The sequence below is a fragment of the Budorcas taxicolor genome, chromosome 8, assembly GCF_023091745.1.
Source record: "Budorcas taxicolor isolate Tak-1 chromosome 8, Takin1.1, whole genome shotgun sequence".
Lineage (NCBI taxonomy): Eukaryota > Metazoa > Chordata > Mammalia > Artiodactyla > Bovidae > Budorcas > Budorcas taxicolor.
In genome coordinates, this window is record NC_068917.1 from 55,889,764 (window position 1) to 55,910,994 (window position 21,231).

The window sequence follows — 21,231 nt, forward strand, 5'->3', positions numbered from 1 at the left end:
GCTGGAAAAAAATACTTCTAGCTTATTTATTTCTGCATCATTCTTTTTATATGCGATATAATTGGCTTTTATCAAAGGCAGAGAGAAAGAGGTTGATAAAACTGACTTGATTCTGTCTGCCAAAACTCAAAGAATGGCAATGAAGGAAATGAAAGAAACAATCCCAAAGCAAGGCTTCACAACTTCAGTCTCAAAACCAAAATAAATGTTTCCATTTTAATTGGTAACAAAACTCTTCCTAAAATCTTAACTGACACAAATTTCATAGTTCCCTTCTTTGGCATCTTGCATTGCTTCTTTCCATATTTCCTTGTGTTATAGTTAGTTTGAAAAAGTTAACACACAAATTTAGTCAAGCACATGATCAACCTGAACAATGATAACGGAAGTCAGTCAAATAACCTATGAATAACTCTCAGCCAGTTAACAACTAATTAATAAGTATTATTCAAAAGAATTTCGAGTGTTTTGAGTATCATGGGGATAAAAACAACCCTACAGAGGCAGATCATTTTCCAAACTCTTTATAACTGAATGAACTTCACAACTGACAATACAATGTATCTGTACCTAAATATGCTTCCTTAGAAAGTTAGATAAAAAATCAGATACTTGTACATTTTATTTCATATATACTAAGGTCAATGTCCACGCATGAATGCCATCTCAATGATTAGAAAATGGGCAAAGTGTGCAAAAAAACTATCACCTCAGATGGCTGAGATGTTTAACTGGGGACTTCTCACTCACTAGCAACAGAGAGCTTATCGAAATGGGACTTCTTTGTGATGGGTTGTAAGAACTGTGAAGGCAGGAAGTTTATCTTATTCCTCTTTATGTATAATATCTGTAGATTCATGCACCAGTTAGCAACTCCTAAGTACTTACTGAAGGAAACAGATCTGCGTTCTCATCCAAACCCTTCTATTAACTGCATGTGGTACTTTGGGCAAGTCATTTGCGAATGGGTTTCACATTTCTTGTCCATAAAATAAGGAGTTCAAATTACATGAACTTTATAGAATCCATCCTGCTTTTATAGTAAATGCTATGACTAAAGGAGCCAATGATTGAATGGCTTTCCTATCCCATGTACATAATTTTCCATTTCACTAAAAGATTTCTTTCTCAAGAATTTTTCAGTTTTATTTCAATCTTCATTATACATTTTAAGCATCAGTATAAAGGACTGTCACATTGCTATAAGAAAGTGTTTGAAATGATTTAAAATTAAAATTTTGGTCTATTTTATAAGTATTTTCCACTCAAAGATGTCATATCTGAACTGCCAAAGTAAAAACAGAGGCTTGGCATAGCCCAATTTTGCTGTAACAGAAAAAACACATTCCCTTTCTTTGAAATGTCCTCTGCCTTTCATACATCTTCCCAAACCACAAAAAACCTGAACAAGGTAATACTTGGCACAGAAAAATCTTTTATAAAATATCAAACCTCCCTCCAGAGCCTTACCTTGCCAGTACATTGCTGCCAACAAGTGTTAGAGATAACTTTCCTTCATTATTTAGCTGATGCAGATTAATTTCATCTCGGAATATGTGGAATGATTCAGAGATATTTAGCTCTTCTAAAATAAACCTTGTTTCAGTGAAGTAATTGAATTCAGTTCTTGGTATGTTCAGCACGGGCAAACAGAGAACCCCTGGCGGGCTGACCTACCAAGAGAAAAGTTGACTGAATCACTGACAGCAGCAGGAGGATAAAATACCACTACATTTTCTCAAGCCAGAGCGGAACTGGAAAGGGAATGAAAGTCCTTTGGTCTCGTTCAACCACTTTACATTCATAACCAGTTTTTCCTGAACCCAATGAGCAGAGCATTTTCCATGGATTAAGTCGTCCCTAATTTTTGTTAATCTCTTGTTACTCCACATGAAACTTCTCTTGCCTTTCTTGAAATTTTTTATGTCTCATTTCACCCTCTCCACAATCTTTAAATATATACATTTTCTTCTTCATAGGAAACAAATCTGCCCATCTTTATGGAATCAGCAAAAAATTAGAATGATGACCGCAGCGCAGGGGAAGACTGTGTGTGTGTGCGTGTGTGCACTCTGTCACGTCCGACTCTTTGTGACCTTTTGTGAACTATAGCCCGCCAGGCTCTCCTGTCTGTGGAAATTTCTAGGCAAGAATACTAGAGTGGGTTGCCATTTTCTTCTCCAGGGGAGCTTCCTTGTGTCTTCTTCTTTGGCAGGTGGCTTCTTTACCAGCTGAGCCAACAGGGAAGCTCCAGGTAAAAACTGCACCGACACAGAAAGACCCGGATGTCACATCTATATGGGATGCCTCCCACTCAACTCCAGTCAATTGATTCCATGCAAAAAGTTCCCAGTCCAGGAGAGGCAAATCCTTCAATCATTCAAGAGAAGGTAGAAATCTAGATTTGGGGGTGTTATCTGTGATGTTTAGCTGTTACAATGTCACAATAAACCTTCTAATTAAAAATACTGTGTAGGTTAGTGAAAACTCCAGATTTGGCTCCCAGACTACCAGACTGTGATTTCTATTAATGTTTTATATCTTTAAAAAAATATTATGTTAACAAACCTCTTTTTTAAAAAAAAAATGTAATGATGGGGGAAACTGGAGATGGGTAGATATTAGAGAATTTCAGATTCACAATAATAAACTTATTTTTCCATGAGAATTTTAAAAATGAAGGTGCTTTAAAAAATTACTATAACTCTATAGCAATAAACCCTAAATATCACTGAGAGAATGTGGGGTTTGGAAAAACTGGATTTTTGCCTAAACTAAATGCCCTTTGTTCTCACATTATCACTAGCTCTTTCACAAGCATAGAGTTTATTACACAGTCTTAACATCTTTATCATCCATCTCCCCTTCCTAGCAGGGATTTTTGTCAGTTTTGTTCATGTTTCTAAGTGCATAAAATGGTCTGGCACAAAACAGATGTTTAATACATATTTGTTGAGTGAAATAAATGAATCACCTACTACTATGGTATACAAAGCCATTCCAACAAGATGGTTTTTATCCCACCTATCAGGCTAATACAGAATCACAAGCATGTAATAATCACTACCAGTTTATGCACAACAAGATGTTTTTCCTTATTAATTGCTAGAGTTATACTGTACTCCTGATACTGAAACTTAAGTCAAGAGCCATGCAGTCTGAGCCTGTTCTGGCAGGACCTGTTCTGGAGTGGGGGTCAGAAAAACTATGGTCTGGTCCCGACTCTTAAGTCTGACTTTGAGAAAGCCATTTTCCTCTCTGAGCCTCAGTTTTCCCCATCCATAGAATGGGGCTTACCTACCAGAGTGAAAAGTAATTAAACAGAGTCAGACATGTGAAGCTGCAAACCCTGTCCTTCTATGTGTTCATACTTTGAGACAGAGTAGCCAGGTTCTCAGGAAAAATTAATATGAATGTGCAGACTCATGATGGGAGCAGGGTGTAGCAAATTAAGAGGAAGACACAGAGCTTAACAAGCTCCCAGTATGTGACCCTTCAGTAATTCCATATTTGTCCCCATGCTTAGTCATGAATCTTGGAAGAAGGAGAAAAGAGGCCACACATCTTCTTATTTCACTATGACAACTACTTTGCCCACTCCTTTTGCTGGATGTTATACTGATTCAAGACATCAAAGTTAGTGGCAGTGCTGTCATTATTATTATATGACTTCCTAAGAGTCCGTGACATGGTAATCTGACACGTTCATTTCATAGAGAGAAGGATGAATTTAGGAAAAATTTTCCTCCTTTAAGTAGGTGTAAACTGTACTTCCTTGAAGACTTAAGATCTCTCCCTGCGAAGGATTCTATGTGTTGGGGGAGTGAGTGGGTAGGTGTATGTGTGTGCACACGCATTCTAATGACTGTACAAGGGTATCAGTGGTTCACTGTGGCATGGAAAATGAGAAAGAAACTTTCCTCTGGACAAAGTTGTGAGATTCTGAGCAACAGCTCCACAACCTAATGCAACCTCTCCTATCCCATTAAGGGAAAAAAAAGGATCCATGCCACGATCAGTCTAAAAACCAGTCTAGTTCAGGCAACTCTAATGTTCTCAAGACAAGCAATGTTTTTTTCCTAGAAGTCAAAAAACCCACTTAAGGGTGGGCAGGACTTGGGGGAGATAAATTAGGAGTTTGGGATTAACAGATACACATTACTATATGTATAATAGGTAATCAACAAGGACCTACTGTATAGCACAGGGGATTATACTTAATATCTTGTGACATAATGGAAAAGAATCTGAAAATCAAGTGTACAGCAAAGTAACTGAATCACTTTGCTGTACTCTTGAAATGAACACAATACTGAAAATTAACTATATGTAGATATAAAATAAATAAGAAAAAAATCCCATTAATAGTATTTAAATGCATGTCTTGATACAGGCACCTTTCTCTCTTCATACCAATTAATCTCCCTTGTAAAGTTTAGCAAATTTTAAGATAAATCTGATAGAAAGTCATATGTCGACATCAGAATATTTTACCTGGCACTTTGTCAGCTGCTGCCCTAAAGTCATTCTTGCCACCTACGGCTCATTCTGGAAGGCCAGGTTTCATGTGAATGTAAATCACTGTAGATCAGCTATGCACACCATCAGAGTCAAGGATCCAAACAAAATTGGAGTAAAACAAAGTGCACTCCAGAAAACTAAAAATTGTGTGAAATTAGACATAGCAACAAGACACTCATAATATACTTTTTTAGGCTTTAAAGTGATGCTTTGATGTGGGTTGATGAAAAATAAAAATTGATCCTATTGAAATAAATATTTATGCAGAGAATTTATGTAATGGACATTTTTAAACAATTTACTTAAAGAAAGGTCTTTTCCACCTCCACTGGCATGTTATAGTATGGCTTCACAGAGTACGAGGACTGACTCAAGGGAGATTATTGTTAACTGGGAGTGACCTTGCTGTATAAAGTCAGGCTAAGAGGCAAAAACAGAATACAGATGTGGACGGTAACACCTCTGTTACTGAAAACTCCAGCCAGTGTGCTCTATACTTCATGTAATGTTCACAGATTATTCTGCACATATTTTTCTACTCCCAAGGGCAAGATTATCCAACAGGAATGATAAAGGCAAACAAGAAATTCTGACGAAAGTAATCAACAATTATAAAATTTTTAAATTTTTTATTCAAAAAAATCGATCCTATTGAAATAAATATTTATGCAGAGACTCAGTAAGAAATAATTAGAACAATCCTAATATGTAGTAAGTGACCAATAAATTTTTGTTGATTAATTATAATACATTATTCTTTGCAACGATAAACCAGAACATGAAAAATTAAGTTAGTAGCTCCCTTGTTTTTCTGGAAAACATCTGTTTATAAAAGGTACATCATAATTCAAATATAAAAAGCATAATCTTGGGGTTCCCTGGTGGCTCAGTAGCAAACAATCCACCCACCAGTGCAGGGGACAGAGGTTCAATCCCTGATCTGGGAAGATACCATGGAGCAACTAAGCCCGTGCACCACAACTAGTAAGCCTGTTCTCTAGAGTCCAGGAGCTGCAACTACTGAGCCTGTGTGTGAAACTACTGAAGCCCAAGTGCCCCAGAGCCTGTGCTCCACAAGACAAGCCACCACAGTAAGAAGCCCACGCACCACAACTAGAGTAGCCCCTGCTCTCTGCAACTAGAGAAAGACCAGCACAGCTGAAAATAAAAAATAAATAGTAATTTCTCAAAAAATTCATGACCTTCTTTCCACTCACCTTGTCTAGAAAGTAAGCATATGTAAAGGCAGAAATGAGAGAATCCAAATCACAGGATTTGTGTCCAATAACCACATGGACCTTCTCCAAGCGTTTGCTTCGATTCTGAAATAAATTCAAATAAAACATCACAATTTAACAACAGATTAATGTAAAGTGTATATTTTTCAACTTTTTAAAGTATGTATGCCTTAGCTATATTCAGACACAATTGCAAAAACTCATAAAAGTATCTTGAGGTTTTATATAAGGGCCTAAAATGGTACAACATGTTTAACATTCAAAATGCTCATTCAAATTTTAGTTAGTTGTCAAGAACAGAAAATTATTGGTTCACAACCTTGGGAACTCTCCTGGGTGAAACCTGAAACTGGCCCCCATATCCAGAGAACAAGGGGAGACTGAAGAAGATTCAGCCCACTCCAGATGGGTGGGTGGCAGGTTCCATAAGCAAGGGAACCTACTTACAAGGCTTGTCTTGGGCAGCCACAAGACAGGTGTATCTCCACACCTGCCCACCAGAGTCTTAAAAGTTTATGTAGAGGCCTTAACTGGCTTCCGTGACACATGGTCTCAACAACACCTTGTTCACTCAAGGCTGTGTCCATAAAAATAGTTCCTGCTGTGGGATTAATGGGCAGATTGTACATTTCAAGGACAGGGGAGGGGAAGAGGAACCTCCAATTGCCAGAGTCTAGCTCTCAGGTCAACTGGTAGCCACATGCTCGCAATGACCTCCTCCAACAAAAATGTGGTTGTATTAAGATCATCCACAAAGTAATTTGATATGAACTATATCTCCAAGTCAACACTTTTTAGTAAAAGATCATTTTTGTCTAAGGAACAGTTCCATAGTATTTTATATCATTTTTTTACACAAGAAGTTCTCACTTTGAGAGAAAAAATGACTTTTGTCATATGTCCCTGGTGTGCAACACTATTTGGTAGAAATTTATTTTTTTCATGCCACATTTTGAGTGACAGGATATGCTCTCTCTGTATTATATTCTATAATTTAACAAATAAAAGTGGGTGTAATGCTTTTCTTCCCTCCAGAAAAAGTAGTATGATCAGTATTATTGCTCCAAAAATACAAATCAATTGCTATTAAAGAGTGTATATTGTCACCTCTCTGAAAGAGAAGACATACATACTGTTTTCTTTCCTGGTTAACTCAACAGTTGCTTAAAATTCTTTGTAGAAGGCTGACCTTCTAAAACACTGGATTAGAAGTGCTAAAGAACCAACCACAACCAGAAAATTCCACAAAACTTCCAATAACAATAAGGGTAACCTAAATTGACATATTTATGGAATGTCAGGGATGACTCTTCTGTATACTTCCTCAGCTTTTCATCCTTTATTTTATTTCTCTTTTCATGACTTACTACTAGAAAGCCAACTCGATTGTAATACTGCTCAAAAAGCTACTCAAAAAATCCACTGTTCATGATTATTTCAATTACGAAAAAAACACTTGTTATTCCTTTTTCTACGGAACAAAGAAAAAGGATTATTTAGTAACTTACTAGGCCTCTTACAACCGAATCTATAAATGTGTTGGTGTTTGTAGAGAACTACCATATCAGACTCAGAAACTAGTTACTCAACAACCAAACTGTGGCCCAAGGAAAATAATAAGGTAAATCTTGGAGGAGGCTCAATCAAAGAGCCTATCAACACAGAGAATGATGGCAGGATCAATATTGCATATAAGTTGTCCAGTATGCAATATTGTAAATTAAAACAAATACATACATTTTAAAATATATTGACATGTTGATCTTTAGTAAAATAATAGGATTTTAAAATGTTATAAACACTCTGAAGATAATTACAACCACTGTCCCCCATCACCACCTGTAGCTCCCACTCCTTCCTCTCCCACCCTCCTTGCCTCAACCTCATAACTTTATAGCTAGTCCACTTGTACTTTTGGAGGATTCTAGTCTAGACCCAGTTGTTACTCCCAAAGCCAGACTGCTTCCCCTGTGCAAGACTGTCAGATTTAGAGGTATAGAAAGAAACTGGGATAAATGCAATTATACTTCATTACAACACAAATAAATGCATTAAGAAACCATATTACTGTAGACTGTTATTCTTCCGAGAAGCTCGAAGGTCTAAGTAGACATTACGTCATTTCTCCTCCCATATCTCTTGGAAGGCAGACAGTAAGAAGATTCACAACACTTTTTATAGGTCAGTAGAGGCTGTTAGAGGACTAGGATTGTTCCCAGAGCCCATGACCTGGTACAAAGAGTTCTGTCTCTTCTGCCCTGCACTGATCACACCATAATGCCATAATGACTGCAGGATCTACAAAATGAGCAGGGATGGGAATCAAGGGGGCAAAGAGAAGGTTAAACATGTCTGTTAAATACAGCAAGGCTTCATAAAAGTATAGCATTAAAATTACTCCAAAGCTGATCTATCTGCCTCCTTGTCTAGGTTCAGTAATTCCTCGGCACAGCTCTGCATTCAACATTCAACATGCACCAAAGAAGACATGGGGGAAAACAAGAAGACTTGGGAGTTAATGCATTTCCAAGCCCAAACCAATTATTAATTAGAAAGAGAAAGGAGCTAAATAAAGTTGTGAGCCCAAACATGATGGGCCAGTTCTCACAACTGGGGAATCTTCTGCTGCTAAGCTGCTAAGTCACTTCAGTCGTGTCCGACTCTGTGCGACCCCATAGATGGCAGCCCACCAGGCTTCCCCGTCCCTGGGATTCTCCAGGCAAGAACACTGGAGTGGGTTGCCATTTCCTTCTCCAATGCATGAAAGTAAAAAGTGAAAGTGAAGTCACTCAGTCGCGTCCGACTCTTAGCGACCCCATGGACTGCAGCCCACCAGGCTCCTCCGTCCATGGATTTTCCAGGCAAGAGTACTGGAGTGGGGTGCCATTGCCTTCTCTGGGGGAATCTTCTAAGATTAGGATTTATTCATCCTTCTTCATTTAAAGAGAAAAAAGCATGTATCAATTTGCAGGTTAGGCTGTAGAAGATCCCAACACAAACCTTAGTTTTTTTTTGGTGCCCACATCCCTCTGTTTTCATATTTTCTTATTTGTTTCCTGAATCCTCTTCTTCCCATATATCAAGTTCCTTCAAAGTCATGACTTCTTCCAGCATCATTTACTATGTCTGCCATCTCCAGTCAATGCCCCAGTTCCCAGGCTCCAACGCTATCTTCCCACCACCATCATTCTGGTGGCCATCCTACCAGGGATCTATCTGCTCCTTCACTAGCAATTGCATAGCGAATCCATGCCAATGAGTACTCCCAGGTTAATGTGTTACTCACCAAGGTAACATACTTTCGTTTTAAAGAGAGCTTCCAGGAATTATGCCACAATCCAAAAAGATGACTAGAAATTTCAGGCTGGCTAAAATTGTTAGACTAAAGAAAAGGGACATCACAATCAGAAGGTTCCTTTGGTGACCCTTAAAATGGTAGACTCAACCTCAAAAAACATTCCAGACATTCCTAAAAGCCTGATTCCTACCCAAACCCACTAAGATATAATTCATTCATTCATTAAGGGTAGCAAAAGTCAAGTATCGTAGTAACCAGGCTTAGACAGATTTCTGCGTGCTTGGAGGAATAAAACATGAAATTAGTTACATAAACTCAACCAGTAGGCGAACTCAAGGAATGTGCAGGATTTGGCTTCTCAAAACAGAGGTCAACAGCCAGAGAACACAGGTCCCACTTTCAAACTTCCTACCACAAATGACCTTAGCCGTCTGATCGGAGTAAAAACAGGGGTCAAAGAAAGTCAGAAAAGTCTGGGACTGAGTTCAGGGGTCTGGGGCTGGTAACAGGGTATCCTTAAGGTACCTGGTCCACTCTGCATCATTGGCTCCACCTGCAGGGGCAACAATGAAACTGGTTCACAGAACTGAGAAGAGACTCCTGACCACAATGATGCCCTGAGCTGCTCACAGCAGGCCTGTGGGCCCTTCCTGTGCCACATCCCCATATATTCACAGATTCACAGATGCTCAATCTTAACGTCTATGACCCTTGACACAATTCAAATTGGGGTCTAGAGTATTTGCAAACAGACAAATTATGCCCAAATAAAAGTTGACATATGTACAATTTTACCAATTCAATTAATTATTGTCATCCAACTAATAATATCCTGTTTGCGTGCCAGGCACTAGACTAATCTCTATGGATACACCACTGAACCAAGCAGACAAAAATCCCAGCCCCCACGGCACTTGCGTTTTAGTGCCAGGAGACAAAAAGAGCCAATAATTAGATAAGGATGAATAGAAGGCTAGGGTGCCCTGGGATGAGGTTCATCCCAGGTGATATTAATAAAGATCTAAAGTGAAGAAAAGAGACCTCCAGTCATCTCAGGCCAAGGTACACAGTGAGACAATGCCTAGAATGTTCCAACAAATAGTTATTACCTAGCATATACATTTTCAAAATGTGACTTTATAAACTCCCAGCTAGGAGAGAATAGATTTGGCAGGAAAACAGCCATCCCCTGATCTTGATATAAGCACAGCAAGCATTAAGGAATCTCAGGAGACAGAGATTTATCATCTCCTATCTACATCCAGTGCTGAGCAAGCCCAAAACAAAATGGAATCTTCATAACGGGTTGAAATAGATACTGTACTCAACTTATACTATACCTTGAACTTCTGAATAGATGGACAGAATCTCTCCATAGTCAACATATAAAAGAAAATATATTGAATATGCCAGTATTCCAGATCACAATCTTAATATGCTTTCAAAGTGTAATCCTATACATCACTAAAATGAGATTTCTTCATGAAGTTTCTTACCTCTTTTTAAAAGCAGAGAAATATCTAAGCATTAAGATTCAACCACCCATGAAAGCAAACTGTACTTGTCAAGCAAAAGCACTTTCATACACACTCTGATCAAAACAGAATTGATCAGTGAGAGGGCTTCCAGAGCTCTGTCATAAGCTCAGGCCCCTCCATCGTTTGTTTTTTTTTTTTTTTTTTTAATAACTCCACCCTCTGAGAAACAGAGCTGTTCCACCTGGAACTTTACATCCAGAGCCCCACAGCTAACCTTAGTCAACAAGCCCTTGCAACACAGTTTTACTACAGTTTCTCCATACCCATCCTACTCTACTCTCTTTTCTTAAAAATCCTAGGCAAATGTTTTTAAAAATAATGAATTGAAATGATCATTATAGAAAAAGCCTACAGAAGTTGGAGAGTCCCCTTCATCGCACACTGATACACAGCCTATTTCTTAGTCCCTCATCTTTAACCAGCAAATGAAGATGCCAGAGAAAAAGAAGTCATTTGAATTTACTGGATACTATCCCCAAGGAAATCCAGGAACAGAAACAGTTGGCAGTTGACTACTTCTAACTCCAAGTCAATGAGGGGTCAGAATGAGGGGCCTTCCTTCCTGGAGGCTGGCTCTGGGTGGCACAGAAAAGGGCTCAGCTTCTCCCCGGAAGAACCCTGTGTACTGAAGGCTGCCATGATTCTGAATCAGGAGACTCACAGATGGGCAAGAGGAAATCTTACATGCTACTAATGTCCCTTTCGATCCCTATCTCCAGGCCAGTCACAGTCACCGGAAAGCCAGGAGGGAAGGATGCATAAGGAACCACAGCCAAATGAGCAGCCGGGGCAAAGGGGGCTGTGGAGTGCCCAGAGCAACCTGGTCCTCCAAAGGCAAGGACAAAAGCCCCTGATCACCCCTTTCGGATATGGGTAAAGCCACATTCTTTGTTAATTTGGTAAATGAGCGAGATGCCTTTTGTTATTGGCCTTGGGTTTAAGATGATGTCTAGAACTTCTGACCTGCTGAACATCTCATAATCTTACCACTATCTGAGAAAAGGTTGGGACTCAGAGGGAGCACAGGCTGGAGGGAACAGCGTGACATTAATTAAAAGTTTTAAAAAAGCAAAGCAGAAACTTATCACTCTGTGCAAAGTCCCCAGAACACAGGAATTTCCTCCACCAACTGAAACTTCTGTATTTTATTCTTTATTTTTGTTTCTTTTTCTGGTAAGGAAAGAAATACGAGTCATTATAAAAAGTCGGACACAACAAAAATTAATAAAACAAATAACCACTGTTATTGTTGAATATTGTTGAATATTCCACATTTTAAATTTACACAAGTATACTGACACATATACTTTACAAAAACAAGGTTCTTCTCTACTTACAATAGCTAGGACATGAAAGCAACTTAGACGTCCATCAACAGATGAATGGATAAAGAAACTGTGGTACATATATACAATGGAATATTACTCAGCCATAAAAAGGAATGCATTTGAGTCAGTTCTAATGAGGTAGATGAACCTACAGCCTATTATACAGCGTGAAGTAAGTCAGAAAGACACACACACACAAAAACTCAAACCAGGGCTCTGTAATAACCTAAAGGGGTGGGATGGGGTGGGAGATGGGAGGGAAGTTCAAGAGGGAGGAGATATATGTACACTTATAACTGGTTCCTGTTGATGTATGGTGGAAACCAACACAATATTATAAAGCAATTATCCTTCAATTTAAAATATTTTCTTTTTTCAAAATGGAGTGCTTCTATTCCCAGTCTTTAGAGACTTCTTGTTTCCATTTAACAGTATACTGTTACTGCTATTGCTAAGTCACTTCAGTTGTGTCCGACGCTGTGTGACCCCATAGATGGCAGCCCACCATCCCTGGAATTCTCCAGGCAAGAACACTGGAGTGGGTTGCCATTTTCTTCTCCAATGCATGAAAGGGGAAAAGTGAAAGTGAAGTTGCTCAGTCGTATCCGACTCTTCGCAACCCCATGGACTGCAGCCTACCAGGCTCCTCCATCCATGGGATTTTCCAGGCAAGAGTACTGGGGTGGGGTATACTATGGACCTTTTTCCATGATCCAAACTACAGATATTCTTCATTCTTTCTGGCTTAATGGTATCAATTGTGAGGATACATCTCTATATATGAAGGAGGGGTGTGGGAGTTGGTATATGTATATAGAATTCCTTGGATCATCATAGGTGCTTTTTAAAAAATCTCTATGATATTGCCAAATAGGATACTCTGGCCCGCTGGCTACCTTGTTTAGTCCAGTTTCATTCTAACGGTTAGTTAATAAATAATAATAAGTGACTGGGAGGCTGTAACTGATTTCTTCCGAGAGCTGTACCTCAGGTTATGCGTAAAAACAAAAACATTTACCAGAATCTACAAATTCAGGACATAGACTGTTTCTATTTAATTTTCTCATAGATGTCCAAATTTAATTGGTGACGTACTGGATGAATATAAACCAGCGAATTAGGAAAAGGCAAAAAGCTTTCAATGACGAAACTCAAATGATTTTGACATAACTGAATTGTCTCAGTCAGTACTGACAAAACCGAAACTTAATCAAGTCAGAGAAGCATAGTCTATAACCTTCCTGCTCACCTCCCTCCCACCTGACCTCAATAACATTTTCCTTCAGCCTCTCTTTGACGTGCTGAAGGCTCTCTTTTAGTATCTCTCAGTTGGGAAAAATAAGGGACAAGAGTCGAGCTGAGCAAATTCAGCTATAAGTGGCTCAGACTGCACATCTGTACCCCTTCTAGATGGTCCAATGTAGAGGCTATTGTGAGAAGGCAGTGAGGGAGCCAAAAGCTACACTCAGCTATTATTGCCCAAGGCCCTTCTTCTTGGGTGGGCATCTGGGTCCCCAGTGCCCTTGGGGTCAGGATCCCTTTAGCTGGGGCATTTGACACTGACTCAAACACTCATTGGTCTTCTCAGCTGAATCCATCTTCCTCAACCTGTTTGCTACCCATCTTGAAAATACAATGTTCTCAAAAGAAATGACTTCATATATGGTTTTCATACTTCCTCAATCATAATAATGATTTGTGCTGGAATTGTTATTTTACTTAAAACATTTAATTTTTTATATTTTTGTTCAAGAGCCTCTTACTGACAATGTCCTAAAGGACAGTTTGGGGGGACAACACCATTATTTTTCCTCCACAGCTTCAACCAGAAAAGGTCAAGGATGATCCCCCCAAAATCCTTACCTTTTCTGAAGAGCCCCTTTAGGAATTGTCCTACATATCATCATTTTCAGCCATTCCACTTTTGGGGGAACTGTGTCCATATAATTATTACCAACTTGGTGGGGTAGCCCTTTAATTTCCTTTCAGTACTGCTTCTTTTCAGCTTAAATAGGTGCCCCATCCCAGAAGTCTGTCCTCCATGGTTTCACAGATTTTCATAATCTCTCAACCTTCCTCTTTTCAGACTTTAGAACTGTAGTCTTTTCCATCTAGCCTCATGTAGATGTACATCTGGGTCCACACAGCTTTCTGACCCTCTCCTGTCTTTAACCCCTTTGCTATGCTTAGATCTTGCTGTGAACTGAATTGCGCACCTCAAAACTCAAATGTCAAAGCCCTAATCCCCAATGTGATGGTATTTGGAGACGGGATCTTTGAAAAATAACTGAGTATAGATTTAGTCATGAGGATAGGGCTCTCAAGGTGAAATTAATGCTCTTATAAAATAGCAGAGTGCTTGTGCTCTCTATTTTTCTGTCTCTTTCTCTCTCTCTCCACTGTGTGAGATCAGAAGAAGGAGGCTTTCTGTAAGTCCAGAAGGTGGTTGTCACCAGGACCCAACCATGCCAGTACCCTGATCTTGGACTTCCAGTCTCCAGAACTGTGAGAAATAAATTACAATGTTTAAGTCACCCAGTCTATGGGTGGCTTTAAGTTAACCTTAAATTAACTTAATATTTAATTTTTTGATAATATAAGTAAGACTGCAAGGAATATTAGGAACATAGTATTCTTATGCCCATCTCTAGTTATTTCTTCAAGATATACTTCTGAATTTTGTATTTCTGGGTAATGTAGGTAATGCAGAATGTAAATATTTTAACGCCTACCAGAAAACTAGAAATTTACATTTTCACCTACAGAAATAACTGATTTTCAAATCTTCAGCTCTGTTTAAGCATTATCTTGTTGCTACATAAAATAGTACCTTAATATTGTATTTATTATGCTTATTAAGTGCTTGAGGTCATTTTTTTCCCATGGACACTGGTGTCTTCAAATGGACATATTTTTTGTGAATTTTTCACTGCATATCATTTTAGAATGTTTATTCTATCCTCACTGCTGAATTAAAATACTGTATTATTAACAAATTCAACTCTGGAAACATCAATAAGATATTACTGTGTTCTCTGGCCTCGGGCATCTATGGAACAGCTTGTTCAATAAGTTGCATTAAGTATGCAATAAGCATACATTATTTAATATGATATTATCTTTTCACGCACTAAAGAGCAATGATACACTTTGTACCATCTTACCATCTTATTTTCAATCTACCTACTATGTTTTCTGAAAATTGTTGCAATAATACAGGTCAGACTCTGCCTTAGTTTCTTGCTTTGACTGAAATCCATTTACTTCCCTTATAGTTAGACTCATATAAAAATGATGTTGCAATTTAAATTTAAATCTGAAGTGTGAATGTATCATTCACTTTTAGGAATCTTTAAAAGCAGTGAAATTTTGATGGGCCAAAAAGAATGGCAGGACTAAAAGACTAGATCTTAAAAGTTCTCATCACAAAGAAAAATTATAATTATTATGGTGATGGATGTCAATTAGATTTATTGTAGGGATCATTTTCCCATGATCAATACAAATTTTCCCAAATATTCAATACAAATATTGAGTCACTGTTATACTCCTGAGAATACCATATAATATAATATAATACAGCATTACATGTAAAGTACATCCCAATAAAAATACATACAGATAACATGTGATTTAGCTACTTCAATTCTGTGGGGAAAATGACAAAAAATAAACTGAAGAGTAGGAGATAATATTTGCATAATATTTGTACCATCTTGCTATAAAAAGGGCAATATTTTTAACACAAAAAAAGTTTCTACACATTGATTGAGAAAAAGACAACCAATGAAATCATCAGTAGAAGTGAGAATAGGCAATTAATAGAAGAAAAAATGAATAAATGAAAAGAAATTCAGCCTCATTAGTAGTCATGGAAATGCAAATTAGATCAACAATAATTTAATTTTTTTGCCCATCAAATTGGCAAAAAAATTGGGAATGCTCGCACCCACTGCTGGTTAGACTGCAGGCAGTAGTAAGGAATACTACAACCAATGTGGGACTAATTTGACAGTACCCTTTCAGATGCAGAATATTGACACTTTTTGATCCAATATTTATTTCACTTCTAGGTATCTGCTGCTGCTGCTGCTGCTGCTGCTGCTGCTGCTGCTGCTGCTAAGTCACTTCAGTTGTGCCCGACTTTGTGCGACCCCATAGACGGCAGCCCACCAGGCTCCCCCATCCCTGGGATTCTCCAGGCAAGAACACTGGAATGGGTTGCCATTTCCTTCTCCAATGCATGAAAGTGAAAAGTAAAAGTGAAGTCGCTCAGTCATGTCTGACTCTTAGCGAGCCCATGGACTGCAGCCTACCAGGCTCCTCCGTCCATGGGATTTTCCAGGCAAGAGTACTGGAGTGGGGTGCCATTGCCTTCTCCTTCTAGGTATCTATTCTATAAAAATAAAATCACCAATAAATATGGGTATTTTAAATTCCTCATTGTAATTCAAAATCCATTGTTAAATATGGATATTCAATAAAATCCTGAGAAATATCTGTTGAAGCAGGTATTTGTAACAGAAGCAAAAGAAAAAACAAACAAATAAGAAACAACATCAATGTATAACAACCAAGGGATCGTTTGATAAATTATAGAGTATCCATAATGTATAACCAAAACACCTATTATCAGACAAACAAGTTAGATCACTATAAAGACCTGGAAAGATGTATTCCGGTATTTTTCCACTACTTCACATGGCTGTCTCTTTCTTTCTGGGTCCTGCTTCTCAGAAGCAAAGAATGCCACTGTGGTGACAGTAACATCTTGCTGAGTGCACTAGGATCACCTGCCAGGACATTATTTGTAATGCAGATTACTGAGCCCATCCCTGATACTCAGAATTAGTAGGTCTGCAGTAAAGTCTAAGAATAATGTGACATGTTTGGGAGCCATGGCCTTAAAGAGGACCCAAGATTAAGCTCCCAAGGACCATCTGGCTTTTGTCAACAGCAGAACAAATCTGCATTTGGGTTTTGAAAAGGACTGCTCGAGTTATCCTAGACTAAATACAGTTTCAAAGGCAACTACTGTGGTGTTAGATTTACTAAAGTTAGATTTACTCAAGTCTACAGTTAGAAAAGGACTTGGGTTCACCCAGTTGAAACCCATTAATAGTTTCCAAAGTGAGAAAAAACAAACAACATTAACTCCTATTTATCTCATCCTTTGAAGTTTTCTGTTTTATTAAAACGACATTTTATGACGTGTCATATCCTAGTCTAGTAATACATGAACAGAATTCAGAAATAAATATACTTCTTGAGAGAATGAACTCAAAAGACTTCTACTAATGCTTTTGGATTAGAAAAAAATATAAGAGACCATTTTTTATAGAGGAGAAACTAAGAACTGAGAAATAAAGAGAAGAGGAAGTAATAACTTCAACCTCCACCTAAAGTCCACCAGGCTTCCTCTTTGGTGCAATATTCTACTTCTGCTGTGGAGTATGGAGAAATAAAAGTCAACAACACAAATTAAAATAAACAGTACATCTCTTCATTTGTTGGTGTGTGCAGTCTTTAGTTCCTAGTAATCCATGCATTGAGGGGTCAGCTATTCAAATATCAGAGATTCAGTTTTACTAGGTCAATAGCTCCTTGCAAGCCCTGGCCACATTTTGAACTTGGTATCCCCCAGAGTTCCTAAAGCAGTGAGTGTTCTGTACACAGCAGATGCTCGAAGCAGCATTTGTTAGTGAAAACAATGGTTGGATATAACAGTTAGGCAGAAGAGGGTTTTTAATTTTTATATCTATCATGTTCTTGTAAAACAACAGTAGTATGGACTAACACTTTGTTAATAGCCCCAAAGCTAAAAATTATATTACAGACTGCAAGTAATCATATTTCTGTCAAGTATAAGACTCTCATTTCATAGTGGGGTCTCTCTCTGAATCTCTCTCCCGCAACACATACACACATACATACACACACACACACACACACACACACACACACTCCAGAGTATGATGACATACTCATTCTGTCTACTTCATGGGGTTACGTTCAAAAAATGCTTTAAAGTGATTTTATGTACTAACAGATTTTATGACTATTATTTATCACATATTATCACATATTTCCCTTTTCCTGTTAGGATTTTAAACACTTAACTTCTGACTCTATTACACATTCTAATTTATTCATTATTCTGAAGATATAACTGTTATAGTAATTTTGTTTTTAAATGTCTCAAGCAGGGGAGAATAATACATTGTGGAATTCTATGAAAACATGACTTGCTATCTGTGTGTATGTATGTGTGTGTGTGTGTGTGTGTGTGTGTGTGTGTGTGTGTGTGTGTGTGTGAAGCAGGCCCAATGCTAGGCCCTGATCCATTAACCCCCACAGACAGGTTTCACTATAATTAGTTACCAGGTGTTACTCAGCTGCAGCTCCAGCACTTAAGTGGTTAATGGATGTCCAGCACAGAGTAATTTTAAAATTCCAGTTTGTGTGATTTCAAGACAAAAGGGGTATTTATCGTATTAACAATCAGAGCTAGTGAGGTTGTTGCCCCAAGGCACTATTTTTCCAAGGAATTTCAAAACTTCATGTGGTGCCCTTCTATTTTGCAGTTATGCCCTCTTCCTTTTGGTTGACAAAATGTGGAAAATGTGTCATAAAGTTCAAATTACTTCTTACTATAAGTCTACTCACAAATAGGATAATAAGACACACATCTGCTTTCCCCAAAGCAGGAGATTAAGTGTTCAAGTTCAGAACGCCCTTTTCACAAAATCTTGATAATTTCTCAAGCTGGATAATGAATCTGTGTTTTCTCTGGCCTCTCTGTGGTATGTGTTCAAAAACACAAATAGTTAAAAGTAAATGAGAAACTGAGGCAAGAGAGCAAAGAGGTTTTCAAGAAAGAAGGAAGAGAAAGGAAAGAAAAAAGAGAGAGAGGGAGGAAGGGAAAGAGAGAGAAGGAAAAAGGGGAGCAGGGAGAGAAAGCCCTTTTCACCAGGTCTTGGGAAAAGCCTGGGCCATTCACACTCCGCAGCTAGTCAGAGTATGTCTTGGTTTCCATCCTTAAGGGTGACTCAGCACTTAGAATTGTACTTGGTAAAAACATTCAACTAAATATCAGTTGAAAGGATGGACTGAAGCAATAAATAAGAACCCCAAATTCTGAGCTCATGGGCAGCTAAAGTCTAGTCACTGAGACCAGCACAGCAAACCTGGAAGATGATGTTTCTGCCTGCTCCTTCCTCATCCCGTTCACTCTCACAAGCCCTCTCGCACACACCCTATGCCCTTTTGGACATTCTTTTTTATCTCTGTCTGAGAGGTAGAGAAGAACAGCAGCGTTTATGATACCATACACACACAACACTGGAAAACCAAACTGTCTTAAGCCTGAGAAAGCCAATCCATAGATCCTGACATGATTCCAATGGAATCTTCTATGATGTAATTGAACAAAGAAAATGTTTGCAGTGGAACGAGGATTTAGACGGCTAAACCAGTGAGACTTTCAAGGGCTGTCAGGTGAAATCTGCATCAGGAAAACTACTGGAGGAAAATAAAGAACTGAGAGCCTTCACTTTGCTTTACTTTTGTGGGTTTGCCTTTCTTGCCTCTTCATCTTGGCAGTCTAATGTTATTCCTACACACCTATGTGCGTGTATCTGAATGTTTATCCTGCCTGCAATAAGTCAAAATAATTTTTAAGAGGTGGATAAATAGCCCCCAGTTGATTTCAATCATGATTCACTAAAGCACTCAGATTTGCTTCCCTGCTTTTTACTCTCCCTATCTACAGAAGGAAGAAACGCACTTTGAACATGAGGTGGGTGCCAAGAGGGTGGGGGGTCTTTATAAACTGTTTTTCATCAGTATACCATGGGAAATTTAGGATGACTCAGAAAATATATGACATGTACTAAGTGTTTCTGCAAAACTTTTGTAGTAAATACTTCATACGAATAACAGAGAGAAAAGATCCAAAATAACAAAAGGTATGATGACTTTTGAACTATTTCACTTTACATGTCACTCTCTGCTAAGAATACAGAGCCTTCTGAAAATATGATGTATATCTGGGTGCAGACAGGTATTGATGGTTCTATAGCATATATCCACACACACACATTCCCAGGCCTGCTCAGTTTGATCAAGTCCATTGTTATGAGTAACCCCTTGAATGAGGAGCACATGGGAATAATAAGGAAGTGACATTACTGTTAACACCTATGTAGAAACTGAGAAGCTAAAATCCTTTTAGTTTAACCAGTCTCTTCCCCAGTAGCTGCACCAGAGGATGGACAGGGACCAAGGGAATTCCATAAAATGAAAGCCTGCCCATAGGGGTCATTGATACAAGCTGGAGCAACTCAGAGAAGCATCTCTAGGACAAAGCACCTTCCCCAGGGATGGGCAGGCAACACCCAAGCCAATGAGCTTCAAAACACAATATTAGAAAATAAAAGACTAGAAAGCTGTTCTTATGCTACTACTTCTCAAAGTTGCCCTGAAGAGTAATATTTAATAAGTAACAGCCCTAATTTTTGTTGCTATTTTTCCCATCTGTAAAGTTTTTATAAGTTATATGAATTTACTTTTTTTCCTCGATTAAAAGTATTTCCTTTGGGACTTCCCTGGTGGTCCAATGGTTAAGACTCCACATTTCCAGTGCAGGGAACGTGAGCTCAATCCCTGGTCAGGGAACTAGGATCCCACATGCTGTGCCATATTGGGGGGGGGGGGGAGGGAAGTATTTCCTTTTTTACTGGAAAAATTGTGATTCATAAGTATTTTAACTTTTCTTTAGTTGGTCCTCATGGAAAAGAACAAAAGGCTTCTGTTCACTACACTAAGTTCTCAGAACTTTCTTTTGTGAGTCTTTCCTCAGATCAAGTCCTCTTAACCTGCTGCCTCTTCCAAAGTCAGCCGCTCACCGTGGCACAGGCTGCTCTGATCTGTTCATTATTTCTCCTCCCTCAGATTGGGAGGGCTGAAGCTAATTAGTCAGGTTTTCTCTCCCCATGAACAAGCCAAGATGTACTCGGAAGGCTTTTCCCAGAAGCTTTGCTTTGCTGCAGTCAGCTTTTTGTTGTCATAAGAAAGATCTATTGCTTTAATTCTCACGCGAGTGAACGTCTGTATTTGGAAGGGATGTCGGGCAGGTGACACCACACACCTGGAATGTCTGAAAGCCTCTCAGAGATGACAGTAATGAACTGACAAGCGGCTGGGAGCAGGCAGAAAGAGAAGCTGCATTTCCAGCAAGATGCGGTGATGCAGGTTGGGGGGACCATGTACAAGGGATATGCAGGGCAATGACTGTACTTTGCAAAGAT

At 38.7% G+C, this 21,231-nt stretch overlaps 1 protein-coding gene across 1 annotated transcript in view; it reads right to left on the minus strand.

The window, feature by feature from the left end:
- The window catches only part of PRUNE2 (prune homolog 2 with BCH domain), a 292,805-nt gene that overhangs the window by 235,698 nt on the left and 35,876 nt on the right, over positions 1-21,231 (minus strand). The window contains exons 2-3 of the mRNA XM_052644512.1: positions 5,739-5,843; positions 1,471-1,673 (exon numbers count right to left, since the gene is read on the minus strand). Coding sequence (XP_052500472.1) covers positions 1,471-1,673; positions 5,739-5,843 — 308 coding nt within the window. The remainder of the gene's footprint in view (positions 1-1,470; positions 1,674-5,738; positions 5,844-21,231) is intronic.